The sequence below is a fragment of the Patiria miniata genome, unplaced genomic scaffold, assembly GCF_015706575.1.
Source record: "Patiria miniata isolate m_02_andy unplaced genomic scaffold, ASM1570657v1 HiC_scaffold_10, whole genome shotgun sequence".
In the NCBI taxonomy this organism is placed as follows: Eukaryota; Metazoa; Echinodermata; class Asteroidea; order Valvatida; family Asterinidae; genus Patiria; species Patiria miniata.
In genome coordinates, this window is record NW_024037048.1 from 9,990,349 (window position 1) to 10,004,722 (window position 14,374).

Here is a 14,374-nt window from a genome sequence, read left to right on the forward strand (position 1 = left end):
GTTTGCCCTTTTCTTTTCTTTTTATCAATATGGTGTATTTCGTAAGGCGGCAAACATTATGCCCCGATCTGTAACAAATTAGCTCAAGTTGTCTACTGACACTCGTTCAAATGGGCCGTGTTTTGTTGACAGTAAACCTGAAAAATGGACTCTCCATGGCAAACTCTTGGTGGCGCATTGCATTGTGAATCGCCCAAATTGAAAAAGACTTTTTTCTTTTGGTCGTCAGGAATTTTTCACTTGAACATAAGGAATCCAGATTATTAAAGGTTGATTTTGTCAGTTTTTCAATTTTTTTAATTTTTTTTTTTGGGGGGGAGGGGGTTTCTCAAATTGTTTATTTTTATTAGTACAAGCGTCCAAACTTATGCTGAGCAGCCTTGTATTGAGATATTCCTCGAAAGGTAAACAACTGAAACTTTTCAAGGCAAAACCTTCTTATTTCTGAATGATTCATATTGATGTGTTTCATCCAAGTTGCTTTCATTGTCCCGTCAGCTCAACGCTCTCTTGGGTAAAACACTGCTGTTTATTCGAAGTATACCTTCGTTAAACTATATACAATTTCCTGGTACGTAGCTGCGCGCGACATTACTGATATGTTCCATGTTCCAGATATGGTAAAAACAGAGGGAAAAACCTTTCTGTCATAAAAAGTCTTATATCTTGACCGCAGATGAAAAATTAGCCGGCATGACCAAGGAAAAGAAAGATATTACAGCTATTTTATGAAATGGAATCATATTCATGCCATAACGTCCCATACAGAATTTATTATAAATTCGTCTTTACTTATTCATTTTTACAAATGAACAACGCATCTTACATTACTATGCACAAACCCTCTGATGTAGTAAAGGGCGATTTGTGGTATCATTGCTTTTTTTGGTAAAATCGGATACGAGGTCCCACGTGCCATTTCAAGAGGTTTTTAGTAATTGTGATAAAAACTACTCTGATATGAACAGCAAAAAAATAAAAAGAAAAAGGAAAAACACCTGTCATTCAACCAAGGCCCTAGGGGTGGGCGTGGCTAGTGTTGAACAAAAGGGGAGGGGGATAGGGGAGGGGTTGGCTATGTACGGTGGAAGAGCTGCGTGTGGTTATTTCTCTACTCGTAGTATTCCCATAAATCCTTCTCGTAGCCTTCGTGGACGTGTTCTAGTAGAACCTTCCTCCTACTTTCACAGTACCTGTGCCAAAGAAGAAAAAAAAGAGTTTAGAAACAAGAGGAAACCGAGTGGATTTTATTTGATTTTATCAGAAAAAGTGACGTCAAGAAGTGTAATAGTCAAATCCTGCTCAAATCCAAACTTATCCTCACACGTCCTCACAAGACCTAACAAGTCCTCACAAGTTCTTGCAAGTTCTTACAAGTCCTCAAAAGTCAATCACAAGTCCTCATGAGTCCTTACAAGTCCTCACAGGTCTTCACAAATCCTCACAAATGAATCACTAGTTCTTGCATGTCTTCACAAGTCCTTACAAGGCCATCACAAGTCCTCAAAGTCCTTACAAGTCCTCACATCCTTCACAATTCCTCACAGGTGAATCACAAGTTCTTGCAATTCATCACAGGTAATTGCATGTCAGCACAAGTCCTTACAAAGCCATAAAACAATCCTCACAAGAACCCACAAGTTCTCACAAGTCCTTACAAGTCCTTCACAAGACCTCACAAATTAATTACAAGTCCACATAATTCAATCACACGTCCTCACAAGTCCATCACTAGTCCTCATAAGTCCTTACACTTACAAGTCCTCACAAGTCCATCACATATCCCTACAAGTCCTCCCAAGACCTAACAAGTCCTTACAAGTCCTCACAATGTCTAACAAGTCCATCACAAGTCCTCATAAGTCCTTACAAGTCAATCACAAGTCCTCCCAAGTCCATCACAAGTCCTCTCACGTCCTCTTACGTCCTCCCAAGTCCTCACAAGTCCCCATATCAAAAGTCCATCACAAGTCATCCAGTCCAAAGTCAAGTCTTAAGTAATTCACATGAACTGTGACAAAGGTATTCCGTTGCTACTGGTCATCCTCTGTGTAATGTGATTGATATTGTACACGAGACTTCGTCTCGCCGGCTGAGCATGGTAGGCGGTTTTGCTGCTTCGCCCTGCTTCGCCCTTGGCGTAGACGCTGTGTACGTGGGAATGACCAATGCAACAGCTCCCTCTAGTGAGTGTGCATGTGCGTCCTACCTTGTTTTATCCTGGACCTTCTGTTTGATGTCGGCCAGTGCATCGCTGCTTATGTCCCTCTCCAGGTATTCCGATAGCATCTCCGTGGCATTCTCTAAATCTTTCTGGTTTTCCTGAAACCAAAACGTCGACCCAATTTGTTGAAAAATAAAGGCATGTTTACATAAGGCAATGAATGTGTGCTTGGGATGTGTTAAACACTATGATTAAGACTGTTTGGAATCTGGAATGCTGATAATTACCCTAGGCGAACCCATTCATAAATACCTTTTCGGTCAAAACAAAATCAAAAGTTTTCAGTCTCAAAGTCAAACAAGTCCAAAATTAAAAATTTCAAACAATTTTGTCAAACAATTCTACTTTCTGTTTTTCGAAATAATGGAGTGTCCAGCTTGCGAGTAAGACGTAAACAACTCTTTTATGGAGATTGACCTTCGTATCGCGCTTCTGCGCGATGACATGCAGATGCAGCTGTGGTGAGCGCGTTGTGAATTAGGACTATGAAATCCCGACTCACTGGTAGAATAGCACATGCTTATATGAGGATTGCGAACGTGCAACCAATATAATGGCACTGGATTTCATAGGAGTCAAAATTTCATGTGACACTGGAGAAGTGTTTAAGACCAGCTAGCCATGTCTTTATCATCCGTTTAAGACCGGCAACGTGACGGGCTCTTGACCAATGGGAATGGTAATTTAAAGGCGTAAAGGATCATTTGCTTTTCAAGCATTTTGTTCTTTTCCAATAATAGCACCGCTCAAAATCCAAAGATGAATATCCTAATCCTAACCTGTTGAAGTTTCAGCTCAGTGGATATTACACTTTGCGGGAAAACAGCGAGAAACCATGCACAAAAAATTTCGAAGCGAAACAGAATTTTGTCCATAGCACTCTGTATTTCCAAATATCAGATAATAGGTCTCGTTCCGATGATGTCATTTCCTACAGACCATCCACGTACATCGGCATTTTGAGCGTCAACTTGCATAACGCGCATCGGCTGTGTCGCATGTCGAACACATTTCAAACACATTTCGAGCAACAAGCGCGCGTGTTTAGAACATTTTCAACACTTCACAATGCGTGCTTGATTGCGTAAAATATGCAGTTGCAGTTCTCCTACAGAGATGGCCGTCACTGAGCGAGCCCTATTGACTGATCATTGGAAATTGAAATACATTTCTGGATTTCTTCTTGACAGAAAGCCAGACAGAATAATTTCAGTACCAGTACGATCTCCAATCTAAGTAAGCTTTTTGATAATAGTTTGGTAGGTTACTTTTGGGATAAATGCAAATGATCTTAGACGCTATTAATGGGTATAAATAACTGGGAACAAAGTACCACTTGCAAAAGATTTTTAAAATACGAGTAATACAACATTTTTCAGGGAGATCCTACCTCAAATATGAGCGACTGGTTGTTCTTCTTGAGATAAAAGGCGAATACGTAGGTATACATGAGCGTGGATCGGCACTGGCACAAGACGTCGACGGCTTTCTTCAGGAACTGTACCTCAATCCAGGACATGTTGTGTTGCTGCATGTCCTCCATTTTCTTCATGATCTGGGAGTACAGCTGAAAAGGTGTAACGAAAAATTATGGATACTGGGTTCGCACATCGAAAAAGAAAAATAAGTCCTTGGTTTCGTTTTGAGACCGCATTTTTCTCAATGTGCAATGCTTTGTGTCTAGAATGTCTCCTGATTTGGGAAATTTTGTCACTATTAGTCACGCACATTTCATAAAAACAACAAATATGAGCTTTTATCTGTTTTGAAAGATCTGAAAGTAAACTTTTCGGTCACACCTTACAAATTCCATGTGTTGCTAGAATCTGATAAAGGGTACCCTCTGGAGACGTGCACACAATAGGGAACGAAAGATTGTATACGTCTCCACAGGGCAATTTCTATAGGTGAATACGTCTCCACAAGGTTTTCACGAAATACATATATGGATTTTACTCAAAAACAAGGAATTTCCAAGGTGGGTTGATCCGTCACAAATGGAGGAGTTTTAGAAAAGGAATATTATGTCCGAATTTCAGCCAAGGAAATTAATTCTGGTTAAAGTAAGAGCATTTTGAAACTTCACTTTCAAACTCAAAAACTTGACTACACGAGAACAAAGAAATGTCTCCACAAGGATACAAATTTCAGTATATGTGAAGCAGAATGTTGAAAGAAATTTGTTTGGAATTTCAAAATTTGAGACCGAGCTGAAGTGATTTGGAAAAACGGACCAGGGCAAAGCAGACAAAACCCTCTGAAGTTCCAGACGGGAATAACTATTTTTCAGGAGGAACTCCCTTGTACTGCGATATTCTGTAGGTATTATCTCCCAGAAAACTTTTAATTCAGGTGATTCACAATGCAGTGCGCCACCAAGAGTTTGCCATGGAGAGTCCATTTTTTTTGGTCGACAAAACTTGGCCCATTTGAACGAGTGTCAGTAGACAGCTTGAGCTAATTTCGTATAGTATGGGGCATGGCATTTTGCCGCCTTACAAAAAACACCATATTGATAAAAAGAAAAGGGCAAACAGGCCAGAAAAAAAAAACAATTTCAAACGTCCCGCGCTGCGAATTTGTTGACCATCTCCCACAATGCACTTCAAAAAATGAACTCTCTGTGGCAAACTCTTGGTGGCGCACTGCATTGTGAATCGCCCGAATTGCTGCAACTCACCTTATTTTCAAAGCGTAAACTCTGCATATGGTTCATGTAGCGATTACAGTAGAATAAGTAACGCTCTAATGCTTGTCTTGATCTCTGTCAAATTTGACAAAAAAGGAGCAAAATACTTATTTTCACAGATTCATGAACAACTCCGTAAATCCCTAACAACAATTACATGTAAGTGTTTGGGTGGTTTGGGACGGTACAGGGAGTAACAGCTAGGGCGGTTTGGGGCAGTACAGGGCGTAACAGGCAGGGCGGTTTGGGGCAGCACAGGGAGTAACAGGCAGGGCGGTTTGGGGCAGCACAGGGAGTAACAGGCAGGGCGGTTTGAGGCAGTACAGGGAGTGACAGGCAGGGCGGTTTGGGGCAGTACAAGGAGTAACAGGCAGGGTGGTTTGGGGCAGTACAAGGAGTAACAGGCAGGGTGGTTTGGGGCAGTACAGGGAGTAGCAGGCAGGGTGGTTTGGGGTGGTACAGGGAGTAACAGGCAGGGTGGTTTGGGGCTGTACAGGGAGTAACAGGCAGGGTGGTTTGGGGCAGTACAGGGAGTAACAGGCAGGATGGTTTGGGGCAGTACAGGGAGTAACAGGCAGGGTGGTTTAGGGCAGTACAGGGAGTAACAGGCAGGGTGGTTTGGGGCAGTACAGGGAGTAACAGGCAGGGTGGTTTAGGGCAGTACAGGGAGTAACAGGCAGGGTGGTTTGGGGCAGTACAGGGAGTAACAGGCAGGGTGGTTTAGGGCAGCACAGGGAGTAACAGGCAGGGCGGTTTGAGGCAGTACAGGGAGTGACAGGCAGGGCGGTTTGGGGCAGTACAGGGAGTAACAGGCGGGGTGGTTTGGGGCAGTACAGGGAGTGACAGGCAGGGCAGTTTGGGGAAGTGCAGGGAGTAACAGGCAGGGCGGTTTGAGGCAGTACAGGGAGTAACAGGCAGGGTGGTTTGGGGCAGTACAGGGAGTAACAGGCAGGGCGGTTTGGGGCAGTACAGGGAGTAACAGGCAGGGTGGTTTGGGGCAGTACAGGGAGTAACAGGCAGGGCGGTTTGGGGCGGTACAGGGAGTAACAGGCAGGGCGGCTTGGGGCAGTAAAGGGAGTAACAGGCAGGGTGGTTTGTGGCAGTGCAGGGAGTGACAGGCAGGGTGGTTTGGGGCAGTACAGGGAGTAACAGGCAGGGCAGTTTGTGGCAGTGCAGGGAGTAACAGGCAGGGCAGTTTGGGGCGGTACAGGGAGTAACAGGCAGGGCAGTTTGTGGCAGTGCAGGGAGTGACAGGCAGGGCGGTTTGGGGCGGTACAGGGAGTAACAGGCAGGGCAGTTTGGGGCAGTACAGGGAGTAACAGGCAGGGCAGTTTGTGGCAGTGCAGGGAGTGACAGGCAGGGTGGTTTGGGGCAGTACAGGGAGTAACAGGCAGGGCGGTTTGGGACAGTACAGGGAGTAACAAGCAGGGCGGTTTGTGGCAGTGCAGGGAGTAACAGGCAGGGTGGTTTGGGGCAGTACAGGGAGTAACAGGCAGGGCGGTTTGGGGCAGTACAGGGAGTAACAGGCAGGGCGGCTTGGGGCAGTACAGGGAGTAACAGGCAGGGTGGTTTGGGGCAGTACAGGGAGTAACAGGCAGGGCGGTCTGGGGCAGTACAGGGAGTAACAGGCAGGGCGGTTTAGCCAGTACAGGGAGTAACAGGCAGGGTGGTTTGGGGCAGTACAGGGAGTAACAGGCAGGGTGGTTTGGGGCAGTACAGGGAGTAACAGGCAGGGCGGTTTGGGGCTGTACAGGGAGTAACAGGCAGGGCAGTTCAGGGCAGTACTATATGAGGGCAGTTGAGTACTTTGAAGATGAGAGGAAAAAACGATGAACTTACAGCTTGGGCATCCCTTGCTTTTTTGGCATCTTCCTCGTCAAATCTATTACAGTTATACCTGTGAATACCAATAAATACAATTATATATAGTTATTGTAATAACTGTTTAAGTCTGTTCACCTCAATAACCAAAAGTGCTTTGCTTTAACACTTTTAACATCAAACCTATTCTTTCGCAAATCATCCTCCGCTACTCTTCCTATGTTTAAAACTTATACTTCCAAAATATTCTATACATCATATACTACTCAAGTTCTTTCTTCACAGTGCAGTGAAACGCCGCTATAACGAACATCGCGGAATCCACAGAAATGGTTCCTAATAGCGATCGTTTGGTAAAGCGATGCTTTTAAGCTGCCGGTGCTCCGGTACTCGCTTTTCAATAAATAGCACCCTTCATAACTTCACCCTGCACGCCCTGGTAGTTACTGAAAGACGACTTTGAACATGTGCCGACTATTGAATTATGAAATTACATAGTTTTTGAGCTTACTACCTACAGCAATGGGTGGCTTTCCCCTTCTATTCCTTAGCCACGTGTCGCTCTTCTGTTGACATTTTTCAACAACAGTGTTCGGTACGTTTTGTACGCGAAAATTGGGAGCCAAGGGCGATGTTCTGTATAGCAAAATGTTTGGTACAGCAGTGTTCAGTGTAGCGACGTTCCATAAACTACTCAAGTTTTTTTTCACAGTTTCACTATAATTGCGCAGGCTCAACCACAGCTATTTTATGCTACTGCAATAAGTTTTTCTACAAATATATTTGACTTCATATTACCACGATGATCCATGCGGCTCCCACGGACCGAGACAGACCCAACAAAAATCAGCCTGCAAGAAAAATAAACAATTCACAGAATTATGTTTGACGTCAATTTGCCTCTAACTCTAAAACCAAAGAATTTGCTGAGCGTGGAAATCACTTGCTAGGCAAAGACAGGTTACCAGCCAAGATCTCATTCAATGTACATGGTGTGTCACTGGTACTCTGCTGATTCACGCTTAGCACATAAATTTGCTCATCACATATTTTCTGCTTGACAACTCAACTGCATATTTTAAAGATCTTTATCTACAGAACTACAAGGCTGATTGGGTTGAAAGTTGGTACGTACCTAGACTGGGATGTGTTATAGATGAAAATTGAAATGACGTCATGATGACGTCATCATGGGTCACGTGATGTCACGTTAAAGATAAATAGATCTAATTTTTGAAATTCAATATAAAATCAACCGTGAGGACCTGAAATTGACATTTACGGGAACTGATAGAATAATCCAGGATCTTCATTTTATCTAGTGCGTGCCAAATCACATGACCCTTCCTTCCGATCCAAACCGGATAATTTGAAAGTGGAAAAGATGTGAACTTGCTTTCAATGATATTAGTCTCTATATTATTATTAGTTTACACAAAAAATACCAGAGACATCCTAAAATGTTAGAGCGCCCTCTAGAGGCAGGTTGAAAAATGTTGAAATGAATAATCAGTTGATGTGTGTTGTGAAGTTTGCTGAAATCACTTTATAATTCGGGTGATTCACAATGCAGTGCGCCACCAAGAGTTTGCAACGGAGTCCATTTTTCAAGTTTACGGTTGACAAAACATGGCCCATTTGAATGAGTGTCGGTAGACAACTTGAGCTAATATGTCATAGATTGGGGCATAGCGTTCTGCCGCCTTTAATACTAAAAAACACCATATTGATAACAAGAAAAGAAAAGGGCAAACAGATCCTCGAATCATACGCTTACGAAACCACTGACCGGAAAAACTAACAATTTCAAATGTCCTGCGCTGCGAATTTGTCGACCATTTCCCACAATGCACTGGGAAAAATGAACTCTCCGTGGCAAACTCTTGGTGGCGCACTGCATTGTGAATCGCCCGAATTGATGTATACACGTATAATCAGCTTCATGCTAAGAACAAGTTGAAGTTACAATGTGACGTCACATTAAAGGTCCATTTTAAAGCTTAAATCTAAGGAACTATTGGCCTTGATCACTCTGCAACTTTCTACTGCACATCTATGTCTATCGGTCTATAACATTACATAAAAATACAGTATCAAAATGCCGAAACAGCCATGTGTTTGTCCACAAACGTAAATCTAGTTTTTCTTCTTTGTTTTCTTACCTTACAGTTTTGGTTGCGACAGACCATGTGGTTGCATCCGCCATCTTTCTCGATGGTCACATGACACTTTGGACACTCTTTCGTGTTGGCCGATATCCAGTTGGACGTTTCGCTGTCGTCATCGCATTTTTTGATCCATTTCCTCAGCCACTACAAACGACGGTAGACATTCAAAATGAGATTGACTCAAATCGGGGGAAATTTAAAATACTAAATAATGGGATACAATCCCAAATGTTAATTTTTTTCCCTTTCTTTTTCAATGAAATACACTCACATGACCTGATTTCCCATTAGTCAATAAAAGGCAAACCTCGTCCCCAGGGTGTCGAGCAGTACGCACCCACCACTACCTGCTCTCTCACCCGTGCAAGATTTTTGAACACGTATGCAAATGAGGAATAGTCTGGTGCCCACCTGTGTGTTACATTAGCATTTGTTTTTGTATGCAGTGTCTTGGGTAAAAACAGAATCAGTTCGTCGCTCGGTGAGTAACGAAAACATGATTGTTTTCAAAGTTAAAATGTTACAATCTTATCCCGCCAATATGCAGTATCACATTTCATATTAATATGAGCAAATTGGAAAGGAAAGGAGTATTTTTGAGAAGGCGTGAACGTTATAATTTAAATGATCGTGAAAACGCATAATGCACGTTGGAAATAACAACACCAACTACACGATATAAATCCATTACTAGCCGATTGCGGTATCGAATCAGGATACAAGAAGAAAGTTTCCTATCCAGGGCTTACTATTGAAAAAAGAGGTTGGAAATAAAGTAAGCACTGGGGACGAGGTTGAATAAAAGGTAATTCATTGCCCCTTAAGAATGCTAACAGAAATATACATGTACTGGACTGCCCTTTTAATTTTTAAGCAACAAGTAGGGCTGTTCAATTCTCGAAAAATTTAGTATTCGATTATTTGAAACTACGTTTGACCGAATATTCAAATATTCGAAACTTGCCAATCAAGTTCTACATGTGCCAACTGCAACTGCGCGCCAGTCAAAAATTGCAGGCAAAGGCCAAAAAACAAAATAGTCGGTCTCTGGTCAGCGCAAGCGTCGATTTTAATCATGCGCTCAAGTTGGTTTTTTTTTCCAAATTTTCCGCGATAGGTACAACAGCGATCTCGATTGCCGTACCACCTCAATTTTTTGTACCAAGGAGCACCAAGGAATGGGGAAATTGCACAAAGGCAAACGATGGAGGACACCAATGTATATGAGGACACAAACAAGCAAAATAGTACCCATCTTGTCTGTACAATCCAAGCTTGAAAAAAACCGCCCCCCCCAAAAAAAAAACCCAACGCATCGCCGCATCAATTCCGGAACTTTGGTCTGACTAGAGACCGACTATTTTTTGTGTGTGCAAAAGCATGCCAGTTAAAATTTGTGTGTTCCAAGATTGACAAGACTTATACAGCGTTTTCAAATTTTTAAGTCTATAAGTGTTAAGTGAAAAACAGAAAGTTCCACGCCTGCATACTCACCTTGCATTTGACAGGGTCGTGCCAGTTTTCACCACACACAAAACTGAAGGATAAGTGAAAAAAAAAAAAAAAACTAAATAATTCAAGCTTTGAAATATAATCGCCTACAGAAATGATACAGAACAGGTTAGGAGACCAGTTACCAGAAAGGCAAAATATTTCATCATCATGGCGACGTCTGTGCGCGTGCAGCGCACGTGGGTGACGACATCATAATGTGTCAATTCGTTGTGTGCCTGGTGGAAGGGCATATGTGCATACGCCCTTATGCGCGAACGCGCAATCACCAAAATGTTTCCAGCAAAAGGGCATATATGCAGAAAACTGCCTTTTAGTTTAATGAAATTCAAACATTTTCGTCAGAAATGAATACAAGTTGTTCCCAAACTCATGATTCATACGTGTGACAAATTTCAAATTCGTACGATTTATATAATGTGTGGGAGAACATTGGATTTATAATACTCGCGGGGAACAATGGAACCTTTCAATGCAATTTTCTTGAAAATGATTTTGCGTCCGAACGCTCATACATGTATGCCCTTCCGCCGGGCACCCGAAGAATTGTTCGTTTCCATTGTTCGGCATTTTGAGTGGCTTACTGTAGCTGATGCTAGCCAATACCAACCATCCTCAGGTCATCAGAAAGCTGCTGTTGGTTGGTTCGCATAAGTGCGCCACCTCTACGGTATGGTTCTGTAGGTTAGTTGTTTTTATCCAAGCGTAATGAGAGTGGAACGTCACTCTTGGGCCCAATTTAACGGCGCTGCTCAGCACAAAAATGTGCTTAGCACAAAAATAGTCTGTCTTATAAAAGCAGGTTACCAGCCAAAACTCCAAATGATGTATATTACTCGTGATTAGTATTCAGCTGTTGTTTGCTTAGCATGAAAATCAAACAGGGTTTTGGCTGGTAACCTGCTTTTATAAGGCAGACTTTTTTTGTGCTAAGTTAATTTGTATGCTTAGCAGCACCGTGAATTTGGGCCCTGGGCCCAATTTCACGGCGCTGCTAAGCACACGATTTTCTGCTAACAGAGCCTTCGTCTATTTTATGGAGACCGTAAGTATAAGCACAGCAAAAGGCACGCTTACCTCCGAGGAAAACTTAGTGACGTAACAATAGAAATCTCCATGCACGCGCGACCGTTAGCACGTCCACGCCATGAAATAGTGCTTAAGGTTAGCAAATTTTTCTGCTATGCTAAAACACAACTTTTCTGCTAACTGTTAAGCAGCGCCGTGAAATTGGGCCCTGGTTGTGTGTCCAATCAGTTGTAGGTGCTGTTTGCAAAGCGTTGTTGATGCGTTGAAAGAAAAACGCTGCTCTGAATTTATACGATCATACTAAATAAGTTTAATGCAAGGGCGCCCTCTACCGGTAGTGCATAAGGGTCTTGTCTACTCACCAGCATATGTGACCACACTTGCAGGTGACCGGCCGGACCTCTAGATGGCTAGCTCTGAATGCGTTGGGACAGTCTGGTGCCGGACACCACCTCATCAGCCGATTGCACTCTACGAAGCTGTTTGTTATCAGGTGCTGGTATTTTAACTTGACTTTGGCATCCTTGACTAGTTTCCTGCACAAGTTATGGGGAACAATTATAAGATGGAATTTTGCGACGGAGTTATATAAATCAAATTAGGTTTTTTACCCTTCACCGACGTTTTAATCACTGTATACTCAGTGTGTTACCTCCCGAGTGAAAGTTGGAAAAAATCACTCGGGTGGGACTTGAACCCACGACCTCCTGCTTTCTAGTGCAGATGTCTTACCACTCGACCACCGAGCTAACGGGATCGGTTGGCTGGTTCGAATCTGATGTACATAGCAGCGGGTACCGCATAAACTATTATTAGATGGAATTTTGCGACGGGGTGATATAAATCAAATTAGGGTTTTTTGCCCTTCACCGACGTTTGAAACACTGTATACTCAGTGTGTTACCTCCCGAGTGAAAGTTGGAAAAAATCACTCGGGTGGGACTCGAACCCACGACCTCCTGCTTTCTAGTGCAGATGTCTTACCACTCGACCACCGAGCTTACGGGATCGGTTGGCTGGTTCGAATCTGATGTACATCTGATGTTTATATGTCAGTTTCAACATAAGAACAAAACCCTATATTGTCGTGTGAATGGAATGTTTGTCTTACACCCATGGGGATAATCTGATCAAAAGAGCCATACTGGCATTGTCTGATCTTTGAAGCACTCGCTTCCTAAAAGCGGCACTGAATGTTTTTTTTTGGCTTTGCGGTTATTCAAACATATCTCTGGATTTACAACAGCAATCTTAATTAAACAAACGGTATTCTCAATCTAAATCTGTAACCTTGAAGATCGTGTAAACATTTGCAGTAAATTCCGGTTGTAAATTGGCGAAAATGGCGGGGTTTACATGCACCATTATTTGCAGGACACCCTGTAGAGTGTTTGGGCAGTTTTGGGCGCTACAGTGACTATTGTTGAAGTTACAAAGCTGAGTTACTCACATTACGGTGCAGTCGTCGACTAGGATGTCACAACTATGAGCTGCACAGGATATTGTCTGAATTTGAAAAAAAAATCGGGCGTAAAGTTCAGTATTTTTGCAACATCTGTCAATGTGTATGGATAAACAAGCAGGGGACATGTTCTCATTCTGCGGATTGCAGCTACGTAATGTCATGCGCTGAACTGACGAATAAAAGAAACCGAATTCTGGGAACCGCGCGCACACATGCATTTATTACGTATCATCGCGTCAGTGCAACAAGGTCGTATCTCCTAAAATGGCATGAACAACGCAAAACGCGAGTTTTAGAATGTCAAAAGGTCCTATCTCGCTTAAAACAACCCGGATGTACACGCAAAGTCAATGGACGTCGAGATACGACCTTGTCGCACGGAGCGTATTTGCGGGAGATACGACTTTGTTGCAGAATGGAGTTATGAACGCAAAACGCGAGTTTTAGAATGTCAAAAGGTTGTATCTCGCTCAAAATAACCCGATATTCACACAAAGTCAATGGACGTCGAGATACGACCTTGTTGCACGGAGCGTATTCGCACGAGATACGACTTTGTTGCAGAATGGAGTTATGAACGCAAAACGCACATTTTAGAATTTCAAAAGGTCGTATCTCGCTTAAAATAACCCGGATGTACACGCAAAGTCAATGGACGTCGAGATACGACCTTGTTGCAAGGAGCGTATACGCGCGAGATACGACTTTGTTGCAGAATGGAGTTACGACCTTGTTGCACTGACGCGACGATTTGTATTTGAATGCTTGTGTGTAATTGGTAATTCTCACTCAGCTCAATAGCTTCCAATGGCATTCAATGGACAGCTACAAAATGGGTTCTTTTAGTACAACGTGCATAACGTCTGATAGCATGGATCAATTCTAGTAATTCTTCTTTTTTTTAGATGAGTGGAGTAACATGCTCTTCAAGATATACTTCATTGGTTTTCCAAATTTGATTGCTTTTTAAGAAAAAGAATCATTAATTCGGGTAACTTTCTTTTGGACTCGCCCTGTAATTGTGAATTATTCGGATGTGGTCTGTTTTATCATTTTGTTGTACTATTTCTCTTGTACCTGGCCCATTCCTTCCTCCATGATCTTGGTGGTCAGGTATTCCGTCCAGCAGTCCATGCAGAATCGGTGCCCACACTCCAAGCCTGTCATCATCTACATGTTGCAAAATAAATTACTAGTAAGACCAAGAGGCAAAGTTCACACAATAGCTTTGGTAAGAAAGTAGATAAAACTCACAAGTTGCTTTCATGTATTCCTATTTTGGGGACTGTACTTTGTATTGGAAGTGTTATGACATCGTCTAAACTTCTGGGGTTATTCAACCTTATAATACGACCCCAAAAAAGTGATTTTGCGCACGACTTTCATTTTCAATTCATGAAAAATATAAATACTTTGTTATAAAGTACAACTGACTTGTCCAGTTGAGTTTGACTGAACAACTCTAG

At 42.6% G+C, this 14,374-nt stretch overlaps 1 protein-coding gene across 2 annotated transcripts in view; it reads right to left on the minus strand.

The window, feature by feature from the left end:
* Positions 1-291: 291 nt before the first annotated feature.
* LOC119737563 (E3 ubiquitin-protein ligase arih1-like) overlaps positions 292-14,374 on the minus strand; it is a 28,890-nt gene continuing 14,807 nt past the window's right edge. The window contains exons 4-14 of one of the 2 annotated variants that reach the window (XM_038212025.1): positions 13,986-14,078; positions 12,894-12,949; positions 11,806-11,979; positions 10,397-10,439; positions 8,897-9,046; positions 7,536-7,585; positions 6,753-6,810; positions 4,905-4,988; positions 3,615-3,791; positions 2,210-2,322; positions 292-1,193 (exon numbers count right to left, since the gene is read on the minus strand). In XM_038212025.1, the coding sequence (XP_038067953.1) occupies positions 1,112-1,193; positions 2,210-2,322; positions 3,615-3,791; positions 4,905-4,988; positions 6,753-6,810; positions 7,536-7,585; positions 8,897-9,046; positions 10,397-10,439; positions 11,806-11,979; positions 12,894-12,949; positions 13,986-14,078 (1,080 nt within the window). In that variant the 3' untranslated portion in view covers positions 292-1,111. Of the gene's footprint in view, positions 1,194-2,209; positions 2,323-3,614; positions 3,792-4,904; positions 4,989-6,752; positions 6,811-7,532; positions 7,586-8,896; positions 9,047-10,396; positions 10,440-11,805; positions 11,980-12,893; positions 12,950-13,985; positions 14,079-14,374 lie in introns of both variants that reach the window. The other variant, XM_038212017.1, reaches the window with a different exon arrangement.